The 21,591-nt window shown below is 21.6% G+C and overlaps 1 protein-coding gene across 1 annotated transcript in view; it reads right to left on the bottom strand.

The window, feature by feature from the left end:
• The window catches only part of LOC117183031 (WD repeat-containing protein 7), a 163,028-nt gene that overhangs the window by 68,918 nt on the left and 72,519 nt on the right, over nt 1–21,591 (bottom strand). The window contains exons 12-14 of the mRNA XM_033376174.1: nt 14,908–15,128; nt 9,875–10,094; nt 3,581–3,901 (exon numbers count right to left, since the gene is read on the bottom strand). Of these exons, the coding sequence (XP_033232065.1) occupies nt 3,581–3,901; nt 9,875–10,094; nt 14,908–15,128 (762 nt within the window). The remainder of the gene's footprint in view (nt 1–3,580; nt 3,902–9,874; nt 10,095–14,907; nt 15,129–21,591) is intronic.

Raw genomic sequence — 21,591 nt, 5'->3', positions numbered from 1 at the left:
AAATTTTTGCGGATCTTCCTTGAAAATTTTCTTTGAAAAAAATAGTTAAATTTTCCTAACAAGATTAAGTATTTAAAAAAAATTTTTTTTAATGAAAATACCTGAATTTTCAATCATTTTTTATTTTTAAAAATTAACTTTAGGATAATATTGTAAAAGATTTCAAAAGTATTTCCAAAAAAATGTTTGAAAAAGAATCTGGAAGTCTTTAAAACAAATTTTGTTGCCTTTAAAAAAAGTTTTAAACAATTTTAAAAGGTATTTAGAACGTTTAGATATCTTCGAAAGATTAGAAGAAATAATGGTTAATTTGAAAATTATAAAAATGTTGAAAAAAAATGTAGATTTTTTACAATTTTTTAAAAAAAAAGAAGCTTTTTATGGATTTGGAAAGATTTTTAGAGAGTAAAACAATATTTTCTAGATTTTTAGGAAAATTTAAAGTTATTTTCTGAAAGATTTTAGGACAATCTTTTTTTATTTTGCAAAATGTTTTTAAAAATTGTAGTTTAAAAAATTGCTAAGTTTAAAAGAATGAACTAAAATTATAAATTGTAAACAAATTTAATTAATTTTAATGAATTCATTTAAATAGTAACTAAAATTATTGTACGCTAAAAAATAAAAATTTTTAAAATGATTTATAAAATCGAGGAAAATATTTTATTCTTAATTATAACTAGTTTTGGAAAAGAACTCGAATGGAACTTTTCAAATAAATATTTCACAATTTTCGTTGTTGCCAGGAAAAATTTCTATGTGCTCCAAACAATTATAACCTAGTTTGTAAAGCTTTTAGAAATGAATTAAAATCTCTTAAAATCCTTAAATTCTTTTAGACTCCTTAAAATCTCTTGAAAATCCTTAAATCATTGAATTTTTTAAATGCCTTAAAGTCTCTTAAAAATTATTAAAATCTTCTTAAATAACTTTTTTTTAAAGTAACTTTTTCTATATTTTTAAAATCTTTAAAAACACTGAAGCTATCTTAAAATCTTTAAAAATTTCTTGTAAATTTTGAAACGTTTTAGAATTATTTTTAAATCCTTTAAAAGAAAATCTTAAAATCCCGTCAAGTCCCTATAATAATTGATTAAAATCTCTTGAATTTTCAGAAATTCTTTGATTTTTTTGTTTGAAAATCCATTTACACCTCCGAATTTTTTTGAAATTCCTTCAACTTCTTTAAAATCATTTAAAATTTTCGAAATTGAGTACAGTTAATGAAAAGTCTTTTTTCTACTAATTTTTCATTTCAAATCATTAATATTCAAATACCAGTATTTCAATCTTATAATATTTTTAGCATAGAATATTTTATAAGTGGAATAAAACAATGTTTCACATACAAATCTCAAATTTTCAAATTTATTATAATTTATTTTTTACAAAAAGTTTCTTCTACTTTAAAAAATCACTCTTTAACAAAATACTGGAATTTTCAACAAAATAATTAATTTTTTAGTATAATAGGTGAATATTAAACCTAAAAAGACAAATTCTCAAGGAAAAAAACTCATAGTATATATTTTAATAAAAAAAGAATGAAATTTATACAATAAAAGAAAAGAATTTTAGAACCAAAAAGACGAATTTCCAACAAATAAAGATTTTTCACTCAAAAAATAAATAAAAGTTTATCTAAATTATTGAACCTTCAAACCAGAAGACAAATTTTCTTTACAAAAATTAAATTTTTAAACAAAAAATATGACTTTTCAACAAAACATTATATTTCTGCGAAACTCATGCATTTTTACGCAAAAAAAAGTAAATTGCAAACTAAAAAATTATTTTCTGAAAAAAATTAATTCTCAAAAAAAAGAAGTATTATCCACTAAACAGTTAAATTTTCAACCAGATATAAGCCTTCAATAAAAGAAATTTCATAATTTGGTTTAACTTTTACACAAGTGGTTTAATTTTCAATTAAAAAAGGTTACCTAACCAAATTTTTTAACGAGAAATAATGTTCTACCAAAAAAATTGAATTTATAATCCAAAATTTTTTCGAAAATAGTTGCATTTTTATCAAGAAATATGAAATTTATCTTAAAGAAGAAGAATTTTGTCTTACAAAAAAAGTTGATTTTCATCCAAAAAAGATTCCCGTTAACTCAGTAATATCAAAAATTAAATCTTTCTAACAGAAAATGAAGTTTTTACGAAAAAAATTGAATTTTCAATCCAAAAAGACGAATTTTTTTTACCAAAAAAGGATGAATTTTTAACAAAATAGTTAAATTCTCTACCAAATAGTTGCATTTTTATTTTAAAAATATCTACTTGAACTAAAACAGATTCAGTTCATTTTTCAAGACCAAAATAAAAATTTTCTGCGAAATAGTCAAGTTTTCAACAAAATAGTATAATAGCTGAATTTCTACCCAAACAGTTGCATTTTTATTAAAAAAAAAAAAATAGTTGCATTTTCAACCGAAAATTTAACGAAAAAAATTAATTTTTTATTACTTAAAACAAATTCTGAGATTATCATAAATTCTCAGAGCATTTTTTCCCGCTTATTGGGAATGGTGGTCAACCATTTCGCCACATGGTGCCAAAAGATGGAACTAGAAAGAGTAGGTACAATTTTAAACATGTATTTTAATTTTGGCCAAAAAGTGTTTTTACGATTTTTTTGTGAAGTATAAAACAAAGATTGAATGCTAAAAACAAATATTAATTAAAAACAAATAGTTTTACATAAAATTTCCATCTTATAGAGTGAAAAAACACATCTTTGTGAAATAGGTTTTTTAAAAATATACAACAATTTAATTATTTCATGTGAGTTTCAACGCATTGCAAGCTCAAATAAACTTTAATTAATGCATGTAGCAACAAACTTTATCCTAATAATGCCAGGAATACGAAAAATAGACGACTGGAATATAAATACAAATTTTAACCTAACTTTTGGATCAGATTTTTAAATAGTAAATATTTCATGTATAAATTAATTAAAATTTACTCTGAGTTCATTTTTGCTTCAAAATAATTCCATATAAGTATATAATCTTTTGGAAATCACAATAAAGAGAGAAATAATTGTTGTTGTTTTCTTTTTTCAAGAAAAATATTTCTGTCAAAAAATATGGGTTTTCACTGTATAATATGGAAATTCCATCCAAATTGTTAAAACACATTTACGCACAAATTAAAGAGCATCTTAAAAATCGTACCTATTCTTTCTAGTTCAAATTTTCGTCACCAGATGGCGTATCGAAGTTTAACCATTCCCAGGCCTACCTGATCGGAGCGCCATCTATTGGATTTATTTCTAATCGATAGAACAATGTATTAGCGAATTATTGTAACGACTTTCGTACCCAAAAATTTCAATTCACCATTTTAAAATTGTCTTTATGTCGTCTAATTTTTTTCCCCTTAACTGTCCCAGTAAAGGTCGGTTTACCTTATCATAGGAAAGGAATTCGCCAATTCGTAAAAAAAAAAAAAAAAACACTAGTAAACAGGCGAAAATTGAGATTTTCCGCAGGCATTTTTCATTCAAAAGGCGCTACCTGCAATAGTAAATGTGGAATGAAAATTGAAAAAGAAAGGTGAAGTGCTTTACCTATGAGTCCTTCGATATCGAAGAACAGAATATGACTCTCGGGATCCTTTGGATTGCTCCTGAAGCCCTGGATCATCAATGGTGCGCCTTTCGCCTTGATTTGATTGCCATGGTCGTTTCCGTTTCCGCCGTGAAGTTGCTGCAACTGGTGCAGTCCTCGTTGTGTGGCATGCCGAATGGCAGAGAGATTTCTGTGTCTCAGACCTCTGAAGAAGTGGACGGCTGGATTTGCTAGACCCAATTCGCCCCCCGTTCCGGCACCTCCAATTGTTCCCATTGTATTTTCATCGCAAGCATACAACACTTCTTCCGCGATAATACCTGACAATAACCGATTCAAAAATGTTTTTAGGGTTGGGTCACTTTTTTAAAATTAATTTTTATTAAATTTCCATAAAAGAATATCCATTTTTGACCAAAAACAAAATAATTAAATTTTCAATTAAAAAAAAAAATGAATTTTTAAACAAAATAGTTAAATTAAAAAAAAAAATTAAACTTTCAAACAAACAAATGAAGACAAAAACAAAATGATTAAATTTCCATAAAAAAAGATTTTTGACAAGAAATAGAATAGTTAAATTTTCAATAAAAAAAAACTGAATTTTTCTCAAGATAGTGAAATTTTCAAGTGAAAAAAAATTGTAACTCAAATATTGAATCTTCAACTTAAAAAAATTAATTTTTGAACCAAGAGTTGAACTTTCAACATCCGGAATGAATTTTCTACCAATTATTTGAATCCTTAACTAAAAGATACTAATTTTGAAACAAAAAAAAAAGAAATTTTGACTCAAATTGTGAATCTTCAAAAAAAAAAAAAATAATAATAATAATAATTAAAATTTCAGACAACAAATTAATTCAAAAACAAAATGATTAAATTTACATGAAAAAAGATAAATTTTTAACCAAAAATAAAATAATTAAATTTTCAATTAAAAAAAAAATGAATTTTTAAACAAAATAGTTAAATTTTCAAGTAAGGAAAACAATTTTTAACTCAAATCGTAAATCTTCAACCAAAAGAAAAAATTAAACTTTCAAACAAACAAATGAATACAAAAACAAAATGATTAAATTTCCATCAAAAAAGATACATTTTTGACAAGAAAAAAAAATAAATTTTTAACAAAATAGTGAAATTTTCAAGTGAAAAAAAAATTGTAACTCAAATATTGATTCTTCAACCTAAAAAAATTAATTTTTGAACCAATAGTTGAACTTTCAACATCCCGAATGAATTTTATACCGAAAAATACGAATTTTCTACCAATTATTTGAATCCTTAACTAAAAAATACTAATTTTCAAACAAAAAAAAAAAAGAATTTTTGACTCAAATTGTGAATCTTCAAAAAAAAAAATAATAATAATTAAAATTCCAGGCAAACAAATGAATTCAAAAACAAAAAAAATTAAATTTACATGACAAAAGATAAATTTTTGACAAGAAATAGAATAATTAAATTTTCAATTAAAAAAAATGAATTTTCAACAAAATAGTTGAATTTTCAAGTAAGGAAAACAATTTTAACTCAAATCGTTAATCTTCAACCAAAAAAAAATTAAACTTTCAAACAAACAAATGAATACAAAAACAAAATGATTAAATTAGCATAAAAAATTTTTTTTGACAAGAAATAGAATAGTTAAATTTTCAATCAAAAAACTGGATTTTTATCAAAATAGTGAAATTTTCAAGTAAACAACAAAAATTGTAACTCAAATATTGAATCTTCAATCTAAAAAAATTATTTTTGAACCAATAGTTGAACTTTCAACATCCAACATGAATTTTCTACCGAAAAATACAAATTTTCTACCAATTATTTGAATCCTTAACTAAAAGATACTAATTTTCAAACAAAAAAAAAAAAGAATTTTTGACTCAAATTGTGAATCTTCAAAAAAAAAATAATAATAATAATTAAAATTTCAGACAAACAAATTAATTCAATAACAAAAAGATTAAATTTACATGAAAAAAGATGAATTTTTGACAAGAAATAGAATAGTTAAATTTTCAATAAAAAAATCAGCTTTCAACAAAATAGTTAAATTTTCAAGTAAATAAAACAATTTTTAACTCAAATCGTGAATCTTTAACCAAAAAAAATTAAACTCAAATAAATGAATTAAAAAACAAAAAGATTAAATTCACATGAAAAAAGATGAATTTTTGACAAGATATAGAATAGTTAAATGTTCAATTAAAAAAATGTATTTTCAACAAAATAGTTAAATTTTTAATTTAAAAAATAAATTTTCAACAAAATATTCAAATTTTTAAGGAAAATAAAGATTTTTTAATTCAAATAGTGATTCTTCAACCAAAAAAATTAATTTTCAACCCAATAAGAATTTTTGGAAAAAAAGTTGATTTGATTACCTGCAAATATGCATTTTATATCACAGTGATTGAAAGCTCAACTTCAAAAAAAAAAAATCGAGAAGGGAACTTTTAACAAAAAAGATGAATTCAAAAACAAAAACAAATAAAATTTCATCAATAGTGAAATTTTCAGAAACAAAAAAATTCATTTTCAAAAAATATTTAAATTTTCAAACAAACAATTGAATTCAAAAACAAAAAATTAAATTTCCAAAAAAAAATACATTTTTGACAAGAAATAGAATGAATAAATTTTTAATAAAAAAAACGAATTTTCAACAAAATAGTTCAATTTTCAAGTGAAGAAAAATTTTTTTTAACTCAAATAATGAATCTTCAACAAAAAAATTAATTTTTCACACAAAATTTGATTTTTTAACACAAAAGATGAGTTTTCAACAGCAAACAGACAAGTTGCCAAGAGAATAGTTTATCAACAAAAAAGATAAATTCAAAAACAAAAAAATAAATAAATTTCCATAAATAGTTAAATTTCGAGAAAAAAGAAATTCATTCTCAACAAAATGTTTAAATTTTCAAGTAAAGAAAAGAAGCTTTAACTCAAATCGTAAATTTTCAAAATAAAAAATAATATAATGATTAAACTTTCAAACAAACGAATTCAAATACAAAAAGATTACATTTTCCATCAAAAACGATAAATTTTGTACAAGAAATAAATTTCGATAAAAAAAATGAATTTTCAACAAAATAGTTAAATTTTCAAGTAGAGAAAATAATTTTTAACTCAAATATTAAATCTTCAACCAAAAAAAAATTAAACTTTTAAACAAACAAATGAATACAAAAACAAAAAGATTAAATTTCCATTACAAAATATCAATTTTTGACAAGAAATAGAATAATTAAATTTTCAATTAAAAAAATGAATTTTCAACAAAATAGTTAAATTTTCAAGGAAGGAAAATACTTTCAAACAAACAAATGAATACAAAAACAAAAAGATTAAATTTCCATGAAAAAAAGATACATTTTTGACAATAAAAAGAAATAGTTAAATTTTCAACAAAAAAAAATAAATTTTTAACAAAATAGTTAAATTTTAAAGTAAACAAAAAAAAAATTCAACTCAAATATTCTTTCAACATCCAACATGAATCTTCTACCCAAAAATACGAATTTTTAAACAATTATTTGAATCCTTAACTAAAAGAGACTAATTTAAAAAAAAAAGAATTTTTTGAAAAAAGAGTTAAATTTATAATACGAAAATAGGCATTTTCTATCAAATGAAGTGAAAGCTCAACCTTAAAAAAATCGAGAAGGGAATTTTCAACTAGAAAAGATAAATTTTTAAACAAAAATGAAATAGAAAAAAACTTTTATTGACACAAAATCGTTATATTCTCAACAAAAAAGATGAATTCAAAAACAAAAAGATTAAATTTCCGTGAACAAAAAATTTTCGATAAGAAATAAAATAGTTAAATTTCGAGTAAAAAAATTAATTTTCAACAAAATAGTTTAATTTTTTTAGCAAAAAACAGAATTGTAAACTCAAATAGTGATTTTTCAAGCAAAAAATCAATTTTCAACCCAATAGTTCAACTTTCAAGCTCGATGAAAAAAGATAAATTTTTGACAAGAAATAGAATAGTTAAATTATCAATAAAAAAAAATAATTTTCAACAAAATAGTTAGTTTTTGAAGTAAATAAAATAACTTTTAACTCAAATATTGAATCTTCGACAAAAAAATTAATTTTTGACATAAAAGTTGATTTTTTAACACAAAAGATGAATTTTCAACCGCAAACAGACAAGTTTTTAACAAAATAGTTTATCAACAAAAAAGATGTATTCAAAAACAAAATAAATTTCCATTAATAGTTACATTTTTCCGAAAAAATGAATTCTCAACTAAATATTTCATTTTTCAAGTAAAGAAAACAATTTTTAACTCAAATCGTGAATCTCCTACCAAAAAAGAAATTAAACTTTCAAACAAACAAATGAATTCAAAAACAAAAAGATTAAATTTCCATAAAAAAAACAATTTTTAAGAATAAATAGAATAGTAACATTTTTAGTAAAAAAAAATGAATTTTCAAGAACAAAAAAAATGAATTTTTAAGCAAAACAAAGAATTGTAAACTCAAATAATAATAAAAGAAAAAAATGCATTTTTAACTCAATAGTTGAATTTTCAACCTCTAACATAAATTTCCTACCAAAAAATACGAACTTTCAATCAATCGTTTGAATCCTTAACCAACAGAGACTAATTTTTCAAACCAAAATGTAAAAATTAAAAAAAAACTTGAATTGGTTACTCGAAAATATGCATTTTATATCAAAGTAATTGAAAGCTCAATTTAAAAACAAAAAAAATCTCTTAAGAAATTTTCAACTAAAAAGGATAAATTTTTAAACACAAAAAAAATTTAACTCAAATATTAAATCTTCGACAAAAAAAAAATTTTTTTGACCCAATTGTTGATTTTGCAACACAAAAGATGAATTTTCAACCGCAAACAGACAAGTTTTTCACCAAATAGTTTATCAACAAAAAAGATGTATTCAAAAACAAAATAAATTCCCATCAATAGTTAAATTTTCAGAAAGAAAAATTCATTCTCAACAAATAATTAATATTTTCCAACAAACAAATGAATTCAAAAACAGAAAGCTTAAATTTCCATTAAAAAATATAAATTTTTGACAAGAAATAGAATAGTTAAATTTTAATTAAAACAAAAAGATTTTCAACAAAATAGTTACATTTTCAAGTAAAGAAAATAATTTTGAACTCAAAAAATGAATCTCCAACCAAAAAATTAATTTTCGATCAAATAGTTGAATTTTCAATTAAGGAAAAGAATTTTTAAATAAAATCGTGAATCTTGAAAAAAAAATAATAATAATTAAACTTCCAAGCAAACAAATGAATTCAAAAACAAAAAGATTTAACCATTAAAAAAAGATAAATTATTGACAAGAAATAGAATAGTTAAATTTTCAATAAAAAATGAATATTCAACAAAATTGTTAAATTTTAAGTGGAAAAGATTCATTTTCGATTAAAAAAAAAACTCACTTTTAATCAACGGGACGAATTTTCAACCAGAAGCATTAATCTTCTACCAAAAAAGATTAATTACAACAAAAAATACATAAATTTTTAATTAGATTTTTAATTTTTAAATTGATTTTTTAACTTAATAGTTAAATGTTCAACCGAATAAATTAATTTTCGACCAAAAAATTAAATTGTTTAACAAGAAAATAAATATTTTATCAAAAAAGATAAAGCTTAAACAAAATAGAAAAATTGCAAAGCCAAAACCTGAATTTTCAAATTAAAAAAAATGTTACACCAAACCTGGAATAGATAAATTTTTAGTTTAAACAATTAATTTTGAACAAAAGAAAAACGAATTTTCAACAAAATAATCAAATTTTTAAGCAGAGAAATTAATGTTAGATATCTAATGTTTTTTATTTATTTTTTTTTTATTTGTCTTTTTTTTATAGAAAATTCAACTATTTGTTATCAAATTCATTTTTTTGTTTATTAAAGGTTCACTATTTGAGTTAAAAATTGTATACTACAAAATTTAATTATTTTGTTGAAAATTCACATTTTTTTGGTTGAAAAAACAATATTTGGGTTAAAAATTCTTTTCTTTGCTTGAAAATTGAACAATATATTTTTTTTAATTCGTGTCTTTTTGTTAAAAATGAATTTCTTTAAACTGATAATTTAACTATTTGTTGGTTTAAGATTAATTATTTTAGTATCCATTATATTATATTCCAATTCGGAAATTTAAACAGTGCCAGGAATTTTATTTTTAGGGATTTTTCAGTTCTCCTGGCAAAATTCTTTAATTTTTAATTGAAAAATAAAAATCGCGGATATATAATTAATTATCTTTACCATGAAGAACACGATCCAAATGTCCCGTTTCCATTTGCCAGACGTAGACAGCTCCATCGGAGCAGCCGACTATCATAAAATCATCCAGAGGTCTCCACTTGATGGTGACCACCGGAAATAGATGGCGAGATGCAAGAACTACACATTTTCTTTCCGCTAAAGATAGTAAAGTTACACTGTGATCGGATGCCACACTGCAAACACACTTTTGTATCCTGGGCTGCAATAAACATAAATAATAGTCAATATTTTTGTAAAAAAAACAGTCCAGGATTTTCATCAAAGAACAAAATTCCCGGTCATTTCCCGCTTCTTTCCCGGTCAGAGAAGTTTAAAACATCGAACACTAAATACAAAAAATGTTCCATTCGAAATATTAATAACGAAACTGCAAATAAAAGGACTCAAAGTGAAACTATTGAATTTTTAACTTTCAAAATTGTAGCTACTCACACTTTTTAAATGAATAATTTTTAATTTAATCAAGTTAAACTGTCAAATTAAAAATTTTTAACTTTCATAAATTGTAGAGTTTAAAGATTCAGATAGAGTTATAAAAATATAAATCTTCGTTATCATTTTCAAGACTCTTAATTAAAAAATCAAGAAATGAACTTTAAAAATGTTTAAAATTATACCATTTTAAGCAATTTTAAATTCTAATTCCAGCTAAGAATTGGTTAAAAATCGAAAATTCCCTGTTTAAATCCGGAAGTTTAATTCCTTTTAAGAAACTACCTCGTCAAAATCAGAATTTTAATTTTTTTCGAAAATTCTCCATATTAAATAATTGTAATAATAATTTTTTTTTTAATTCCCTGTTTCAATTCATAATTGTTATTCTTGTGTATAAATTCCATTTCCAACTCAGAATTGGTTAAAAATTAAAAATTCCTTGTTTAAATCCAGAATTTTAATATTTTTTGAAAATTCTCCATTTCAAACAAAAATTAGAATTCATTCTATTACAAAATTCTATATTTCAGCTCGGAATTTATTTAAATTTTAACATTCCCTGTTCCAAGAAAATTATAATTCTTTTGGATAAATACCAGTTTCAACTCAGAATTGATCGAAATTTAAAAATTCCCTGCTTCAACTCAGATTTAGAATTCTTTGGAAAAATTTCCTGTTCCAATTCTCAATTTTATTCCTTTTAAAAAATTCTCCGTTTCAACTAAAAATTAGAATTTTTTGTAAAATTCCTTGTTCCAAAATTCCCTGCTTCAACTGAGAATTAGAATTTTTGGGAAAAATTTCCTGTTCCAATTCCCAATTTTATTCCATTTAAAAAATTCTCCGTTTCAAATAATAATTAGAATTTTTTGTAAAATTCCTTGTTCCAAAATTCCCTGCTTCAACTGAGAATTAGAATTTTTGGGAAAAATTTCCTGTTCCAATTCCCAATTTTATTCCATTTAAAAAAATTCTCCGTTTCAACTAAAAATTAGAATTTTTTGTAAAATTCCCAATTTTATTCGTTTTAAAAAATTCTCCGTTTCAATTCAAAGCTAGAATTTTTGGTAAAATTCCCTGTTTCAATTCATAATTTTAATTTGTTTCAAAAATATTCAATTTTAACTTAGAATTAAAATTAATTCTATTACAAAATTCCATGTTTTAACTCGGAAATTATTTAAATTCTAACATTCCCTGTCCCAAGAAAAATTATAATTCTTTTGGATAAATACCAGTTTCAACTCAGAATTGATTAAATTTTCAAAATTCCCTTCTTCAATTCAGAATTAGAATTCTTCGGCAAAATTTCCTGTTCCAATTCTCAATTTTATTACTTTTAAAAAATTCTGTTTTACCTACAAATTAAAATTTTTTGTAAAATTCCCTGTTCAAAAATTCCCTGCTTCAACTGAGAATTAGAATTTGTTGGAAAAATATCCTGTTCCAATTCCTAATTTTATTCCTTTTAAAAATTCTCCGTTTTAACTAAAAATTAGAATTTTTTCTAAAATTCCCTGCTTCCACTCTGAATTAGAATTCTTTGGAAAAATGTCCTGTTCCAATTCCCAATTTTATTCCTTTTGAAAAATTCTCCGTTTCAATTCAAAACTAGAATTTTTTGTAAAATTTCCTGTTTCAATTCATAATTTTAATTTGTTTCGAAAATATTCCATTTCAACTAAGAATTAAAATTCATTTTATTACAAAATTCCATGTTTCAGTTCTAGCTCGGAATTTTTCTAAATTTGAAAATTCGCGATTCCCAAATCTCTAAACATCTACATAGTGTTTTAACTTTTTTCAAATTTAAAAATATTATTAAAAGTTTTTCCAAACTTCTAAATATTTTTAAAAATTATTCAAATTTTAAATAATTAAAAAAAATCATTTTCAATTTTCTTAGCAATCTTAAGAAATGATATTATTTTTTAAAATTATTGTTATTCATATTATTATTGTTATTATTATTATTATTATTACACCAAACATGGAATAGTTTAATTTTTAAGCAAATAAATTCATTTTTGACAAAAAAGGGAATAGTTAAATTTTTAAACAAGGAAATTAATTTTTTTTTAAAGTGAGAATACTTAAATTTCCACTAAAAAAATCTTTTTCAAACAAAAAAATGGATTTTCAAGAAAATAGTTAAGTTTTCAAGCAAAGAATAGAATTTTAAATTAAAAAAAAAAAATATTCAATCAAAAAAATGTATTTTCAATCCAGTAATCCAATTTTCAACCTAAAATATGAATTTTCTACAAAAAAGACAATTTTTCAACCAAATAGTTGAATTTTCAACCAAACGGATTGATTCTCAATAAAAAAATTAAATTTCCAAAAGAAGGATACATTTTTGAAAAGAAATAGATTGGTTAAATTTTCAGTAAAAAAAAAAATAATTTTCAAACAGAAAAAAAATATATTTTCAACAAAAAATTAAATTTTTAAGCGAAAGAATTAATTTTTAACTAAAATAATGAATCATCAACCAACAAAAATGAATTTTTAACCCAGTAGTTAAATTTTGTACCAAGTAGAGGCATATTTTGAGCAAAATCAACTTTTTTCAAATTTAAAAATATTATTAGACGTTTTTTCAAAACTTCTAAATATCTTTTATAATTATTCGAATTTCAAATAATTTTTTAAAACAAAAATTATTTTCAATTTTCTTATAAATCTTAAGAAATGTTATTGTTATTTTGAATTGTAAGGTTTAAAGTTTAGTCTTTCTTGTTTAGTTTTGAATAATTAATGTATTACTAATTTTAAATAAACAGTCAGATACATTCAAATATTAATTTTTCTTTTATTTGTGGAAAATTTCAAATTGCATGGTTTAAAAATGGAATATAATTTAAAATGCAATTTATTCGAAGCCTTTAATTCGAAAAATATTATTTTAAAGTTATTTTAAAATTGAAAACAGTGTATAAAGTTTGAATAGGACGTTTACATTTTATTAACACTTTCCAATTGAATTAGTTTAATTTTTGACGTTACAATCTGGACATTCTTTCAATTTTTAAAATCATTAATTAATTTATATACACAACTGATCAACTAAAAATGTTTGTTATAAAAAAACTTCGATTTTAAACGCTTCCAATTTTAACTTTAAGATAAAAAAAAATTAAATACGCAAATTTAAAAATCAATTATAAAACCAATTTTTTAATATTATGTTTGAAAAATGTTTAACGATAATTAATAAATTCGAACTGAAGGCATCTGAAATTAAAAAAATATATATATATATTGAACGATTTTGGACAATTTAATAAAAAAAAAGGAATTCAATTGTACAATTTCCAAACCGAAAGCCCTTCAAAGTAAACAATTTTATTTTGAATTAAAAAATCACGAAATTAAAAGATTTCAAACTAAATAGTGATTTAAAATGAGAAAAATTAATAATTAAAAAAAATTTTACTCCAGAATCTTGAAATATAAAGGAATGCGAACTTCAATTAAAAACTGAGAAAATTTATATTCACCAAAAATTGTGATATTAAAATTTTGTTACCATGAAATCCTTCAACATTTGAATTATTTGAAGTAAATTTAAATCACGTAAAAAACAATCATTTTTAAATTGCTAATTAATCTTTCAAAAATTCAACCAATTAAATTTTAGTTGCAAAATTAAAACATATGTAAGGAAAAAATTAAAAATTCAACATTTAAATTCAGAACAATCAAATTATTGTAACCATTTGAAATTACCGAAATTATTCATCTATTGATGTACCAATTTTAGTTACATAATTCAATTTTTATCTTTTTTTTATTCTAAACCTAATTTTTATTTTCTTTATTTCAAAACTTTCTTTAGAACTATTATTCACTATTAAAATTTTTCAATAAAATATTTTTCAATTTAAAATGATTTATTTGTTTAAATCATCAACTAAAAATCGGAAAATTTTAAGATATTACACTGAAAATTAAAATGGTTTTTTCATTTCGAATAAAAATTTGAATTTGAAACTTCAATATTGTGAAATTTGAACCCTCCAAGAATTAATCTAAAAATTAATTTAAGAATAAACATTGGTTTCAAGGTCTCAGATTAAATTCAGATTAGGTTCGAAAAATATAAATTCACATTAAAATTTTTATTTAAAAATAAAAATATCGGAAAAAATGAAAGATTAATTTCCCATTGAAACTGTTACATTTAAATTTCATAAAATAAAACGTTTTTTTATCAAAAATCTTAACTTCAAACGCTTTTATAAAAATAAACAAAAAATTCGTTTTGTGTAAAAAAAAAAAAAAAATAATAATCATTTTCACCATTAAAAATTAAAGAATTTTAATTATTGCGAGAAAAATTGTGAATTTTTAAATATTAATTATTCTAAACACTTTGAAAATTATATTCTTTCTAATTGTGAACTTTTAAAAATTAGAAAACGTACGAATTATGAAATACGGGAAATCTCCCGATGTATTATTTTTCTCCCGATTCTCCCGGGTTTCTCCCGAATCTCCCGATTCTCCCGGATCGGTAGCCACTCTGGAAATGAATGCGATTTTACGAAAATGTATGATTCGTGATTACTTACACTGCAATTGTCTGGTGGTACCATCAATTGTGTAATTTCTCCAGCATGAACACAGAAGCGGTGAATTAAAGTGCCAGAATACAAGTCCCACAAACAGACGGCAAAGTCAACAGAACCGGAAACTAAATGTGCCCGGTCGTAGCGACTCGCTGCACCTTGTGGGTACAAAAGACAATTCACCCTGCCCGAATGGCCCAAAAGAACCTGGTGGGGCGGCCAGTCTACAGAAGAGAAAAAAGAAAACAAGAATTCAGAGCAAAAAATTGCAAGATAAATCATTTTTCAAACAAAATTTAAAAACAATTGATTTAAAAAATTCTATTTTCTTTGAAAAATGGTACTTTCTTTCTTTATTAATAATAATCACATTATTTAAATTTCGCGGGAAAATGTATCGCATCAAACTGAAAAAGGCGCCTAATTTAAATCGTAAAAGAAGTTTAAGTAATAGAAAACATATTATTCGCATTAAAGAGTGCCTAGAAGATTAATAATATTAATGCAAAAAGAACAAGATTTTCTTCTTAATACATTTTAAACACATTTTACTTAAGTCTTCACATCAAACAGACCAATTTTCAACCTAAGAAACGAATTTTTAACCAAAATGATTAATCTTCCACCAAAAATATGAACTTTGAACTAAATAGTTGAATTTTTTTAACCCAAAAGATTAATTTTCTACCAAAAAAAACAACTCATTTTCAACGAAGTCCATGAATTTTCATCTAAAAAAAATAAATTTTTAATCAAAATTAGAATATTTAAAATTTTAGAAAAATAAATGTTCCAGAAAAAATTTTTTTAACAAAATAGTATTTCTTTATATATAAAAAAAAGATTTTTTAAACAAAAGTAAAAGAATTACATTTTCAGTTAAAACAATTAATTTTCAACAAATAAAAAAATGAATTCTGAACAAAGTAATTAATTTTTAAATTCAAAAGATCAATTTTAAACCAAAATTAGAATAGTTAAAATGTTAGAAAAATAAATGTTCAATAAACAAAAAAACTAATTTTCAACAGAACAGTTTTTTTATGAAAAAAAAATATTTTTTAAACAAAAATAAAATAATTAGATTTTCAGTTATTATAATCAATTTTCAGCAACAAAAAATGAATTCTGAACAAAGTAATTAATTTTTAAATTGAAAAGATCAATTTTCAACCAAAATTAGAATAGTTAAAATGTTAGAAAAATGAATGTTAAAAAAAAAACTAATTTTCAACAAAATAGAATTTTTTTTATAAAAAAAAGATTTTTTAAACAAAAATAGAAAAATTGAATTTTAAATTCAAAAGATGAATTTTCTACCAAAAAAGGTAAAGTTTCAATAAAATGTATAAATTTTGAACTAAAAAAGATAAATTTACAAAAAAATAGAAGAATTCAATTTTCAATTCGAAAAGTAAATTTTAAACAAACCAAATACGACTTTTCAGCAAAATGAATTATTTTTCAGCGGAAAATATAAATTTCCAAACAAAAATGGAATAATTACATTTTCAGGTAAAAAAATTAATTTTCAATTAAAAAGAAATTAATTTTTAATCACAGTGATGAATCTTCAACCACAAAAAAATATATTTTTGACCAAATAGTGGAATTTTCAACCCAAAAGACGAATTTTCTATGTATGTAAAAATAATTATATTTAACTAAACATTTTTTTTCCAATCAAAGAAATGAATTTTTAACAGAAAATAGAATATTTCAAGTGAATTTTCAACTAAAATGATAAATCGTCAACTAAAAAATTTGATATTCCACCAAATACATGAATTTTCAACTAAAAACATAAATTTCCTACCATAAATAAAATACTTAAATTTTCAGTCAGTAAGATAAATTTTCAACTAAAAAAGAAACGAGTTTTCAACATAATAAAATTATTTTTCACCTAAAACAGACAACTTTCTAAATAAAAATAGAATAATTAAATTTTTAATGAAAAAACTTGATTTTCAATCAAATCAATGCAATTTTTCAATGAAATAGTATAATTTTCAACCAAGAATATTAAATTTATATAAAAAAATATAAATTTTCGACAAAAAATGAAACAGTTACATTTTCAGTTAAAAAATTAATTATAAATAAGAAAAAACTAATTTTCAACCAAGCAAATGAATTTTCCGCACAAATAGACGAAATCTATGAATTTTGAAAGGAATATTCAACAAAAAGAGGAAATAATCACCATGAATATTAAATATTCTCCCACAAATTCGAATTTTCAATAAAATATCGGACTTTCAAAGCAAATATTTGAATTATCAAGATACATTTGGAAATAAAAATTTTTGAGTTAAATTTTAGGATAAAACAATTAATTTTCAACAAGAAAATTAAATTTTTAATAAAAGAGACCAAAAAGGATGAATTTTTAAATTTGAAAATTTAACTATTTTCTAAAACGTGTTTTTGTTTAATTCATCTGTTTCAGGAGAAATGTCATCTTTCTTGAATAAAAATACCAGTTTTCGATTGAAAATTCAACTCTTTTTTTTTTCTTTTTAAAGTTTATCTTTTTCATTATAAAATTCACCTGCTTTAGCCGAAATTACATCTTTCTTGGATAAAAAAATTCAACTGTTCGGTTGAAAATTCGACTGTTTAAATAAAATATTTGTGTGAATTTTAGAGGAATTTTAATACTAAAATTATTGAAATTTAAATTAGATTTAAATGAATTATGCAATTTATATTACATTTTAAAACAATTCAATTTAGAATCAAAAGAATTTAAATGAATTGGACATTTTTTTATTAATAAAAAAATTCCACTGATATCCGTAAACTGGAAATAAGTTAAAAAAGTTTTTAATGAATTATTAACAATTTAAAAATCTGAAAATATTCATTGAATTTAGTACGTTTGAAATAAATTTTAAAAAATTCAAGGGAATTAAAAAGAATTTAGGACCAATTACATAAAACCTCTTTAAAAAATAAAAAAATCCATTTAATTATAGAAAATCGAGTGAATTTAGAAGAACTTAAGTAAATTAAAAAATTCAAGACTATAAAAAAAAGACAATTTTAAATCAAAAGTAAAAAAGTTACGTTTTCACAATAACAAAAAAATTAATTTAAAAAAAATAATAATAATTTTCAAACAAAGAGATTAATCTTTAACTAAAACACTTTTCAATAAACCTTAATAAACCACATTTTTCTTAACACCTTCACCCCACATGCTAACTATTTAAGTATTTATTTTTTTAACGTGTTATTAAAGAACATTTAATTGATTTTTTAAATTTGTGAAGAAAAAGTTTAAAGTAAAATAAAAAATAAAAATCATTTATATTTTTAATAAAAATAATTTTTTGATCCTTTTTTATTTTGTAAAGTGATTAATTAGTTATTTGTTGATTACTAAATCCAAGTAACAGAATGGAAAGTGGAAATTAATATAAAAATATACGTAAAATAACAATTATTTAAATAATTTAATAAAAGTGATTTCTTTAAAACTGTTTATGTTATTAATTGGTTAATTATTATTAGCTTATTAATTTTTTTTACCAGATTAAATTGCATAAAGATTGAAATTAAATATTTCTTACCGAAAAAATAAATTTATTGTTTACTTTGACGTTATGTTATTTAATATTGGATATGATTTGCATAATTAAAGTTTATATTTTAAATATCCCTATTCCAATTCCATAAATTGAAGAAATATTTTTGATCATCTGTAAATATATTTAATCATCTGAACTCAATCTTCAAAATTATATGGCATTAAGTTTATGTAATTAAATATTGGCTATTATTTTTATAATAAAATTAATTTTCCCTAATGTTTGTGATGTTGGAAAATGAGTATTCAAATTCAATTTTCAAAATTATATGTACATTGTACATACATTTCAATGGAAATAATTCCTAAATGATTTCAATGTTCTTCACTGATTACTTAATTATTAATCGATTCTGCCAAAATTTATATTTTTTAAAATTCGTTAAAAGCTTATAATTAATTAATTTTAAATAAAGACAAGTTCAGATTTAAGAAATATATAAAGTGAAAATCATTTGAATGTTTCAATGACAATAATTTATAATGGTGTAATATTTTTTTTATTGAGATGATTGAATATTTATTGAATTATTCCCTTAAAACTTAAACTTTCTAGAATTATTTGAAAGGAACTAACAATACTCAAAATTTAAAGATCAAATTTAAAAATACATAAAATTGAAAATGATTTGATTTTTTCAATAAAAATAATATTAGCTAGCACTTTCACAATAAAAGTTTAATTTTTAATTAGAATACCTCTATTACAATTATATAATTTTCCTGATGCTTGTAAAGTGAAATGAGTATCCAAATTCAATTTTCAAAATTATTAGTCAATAAGTTAATTTTTTTTAAAATTAGTTTTAATGGTTATTAGTATAATAAATATATAGAAATGTTGTTTAAAATTCAAACAAAATATAATGTAAGAATTATTAAAATGATTGTTTAATGCTTTATATTTCTAAAATTATTTTAAAATGTTATTAATAAATCAAATTTTAAGAAATGAAAGTTCAAATTTGAAAAAAAGATAATAAGCAAAAAATATTTGAATGCTTCAATGAAAATTATAGTAAAAAGCTTGTCACATTGGAAAAGAATTAATTACTTATTAGCTGAATTTTTTTTTTAATATTAAATTAAATAAACATTAAAACTTAGTTTTTTAAAATTAGTTTACATAAATTGATTATTTATTGGAAGATTATATTTAAATATTGGATATAATTTTCATGATAAAAGTTTATTTATATTAAAAGATCCCTATTTCAATTACACAATAATTCTTTAATTTTTTTAGATTGTAGGTATTAATTCTTAATTATTTTGTACAAATATGATTTTACAAAAATTATGTTTTTTTTTTATAATATTAAATTAACATATCATGCACTAAAATCTTCCACTTTTAATATTACTATAAAAATTCACTAAAATACTTTAAATTAAAAGCTCCTGAAAATGGAGTATTTACATTTCCACTGAGAACTAATTTTCGATTAAAAAAAGTAGACCAAAAAGTAGAATTTTATACCAAATCTTTTAAGTTTCAACCAAATAGTTTCATCCTCAACCAAAATAGATAAATCTTTAACTAAGAACTTGCATTTTTAACGAAAAAGAGATGAAATTTCTACCAAAAAGTGAATTTTCTACCCAGAAAAAATTTTCAATCAAGAATAAAAAAAATGTTATAGTTGATATTTTCAAAACAAAACTTTAATGAAAAATAATAAACAGTTAGAATTGACCAAACAGTATATCAAAAAATTTAATTTAAAAAACAAGAAAATGAAATAACAACAAAAAAAACATGTTCAAAACAAAAAGAATTTTTAATTAACTTTTTTAACCAAAAAAAAGCGAACTTTCAAACTAAAATGATGAATCTTCAAAGAGAAAATAATAAAATTTAAAAAAATTCGTTCAACTTTCAACCAAGGAGTGGAATTTTTAATGAATCATTTTTTTGGTTCAAAATTCTACTTTTTGGTCACAAATTCTCCTATTTAGTTAAAGATTTAACTATTTTATTGAAAATTGAAGGCTTTTGTTAAAAAGTAATCGCTTTTGGACGAAAAATTATATTGCCTGGCAGAAAATTAATTTTTTTTAAATTAAAAATTAATCTTTTTTGCTTGAACATTAATTTTTTTATTGAAAATTAATTCTTTTTATTTTAAAAGTCTATTATGGTAATTTTGTTTGATAAATAATCTCTTTTACTTAAAAAACATACTTTTTGTGAAAAGTCTACTATTATATTTTTGGCGCTTAGTTCAAAATTATACAAATTGTTTGAAACTTTATTTATTTTATTGAAAATTTAACTAGGCTCTTAAAAAGTCACCTTTTTTGTTTAAAATTAACCTCTTGGTTTAAACAATTTATATATTATATTTCTTTTAATAATCTGAATCCAACTATTTTCTTAAAAAGTATTATTTTTTTGTCGAATATTAATACTTTTTGGATTGAAAATTCTCTTCTACTTTAAAAATCGGGAGGACTGAAAAATCCCGAAAAATAAAATTCCCGACACTGTAATATTCCCGAATTAGAAAATTGTCGATTAATCAAATTCGCGAATAATAAAATTGCCAAAAAATAAAAATACCGATTTGGAAAATTCCCAAATAATAAAATACACGAATAATAAAATTACCGAAAAATAAAAATACCGAATTGGAGAACTGCCGAAAAATAAAATTCACCAATAATAAAATTGCCGAAATATAAAAATACCGAATTGGAAAATTCCCGAATAATAAAATTTTCGAATAGTAAAATTTCCGAATTATAAAATTCGCGAATTGCAAAATTCCCGAATAATAAAATTCTCGATAGTTTATAATATTACCGAATTGGAAAATTCCCGAATAATAAAATTCCCGATTTACAAAGGTATCCGAATTGGAAAATTCCCGAATTTTAACAATTAGAATTTTTTTTAAATATGTTTTATTGATTGCAAATACAAGAATAAGACATTAGTTTCAAAAATTATTTTTAACATTTAAAATTTTAAAGCTTATTTTTTGAATTTAAAATAGCAATAATTTGAAATAAAATATTTCTAGGTAACGCATGTTTTTTTAATGTTCACAGTATTTTGAAAAATCCAAAAATGTTCGCAAAAATAAAAT

Source organism: Belonocnema kinseyi, chromosome 2 (assembly GCF_010883055.1).
Source record: "Belonocnema kinseyi isolate 2016_QV_RU_SX_M_011 chromosome 2, B_treatae_v1, whole genome shotgun sequence".
In the NCBI taxonomy this organism is placed as follows: Eukaryota; Metazoa; Arthropoda; class Insecta; order Hymenoptera; family Cynipidae; genus Belonocnema; species Belonocnema kinseyi.
This window is presented reverse-complemented; position numbering and strand designations above follow the sequence as displayed.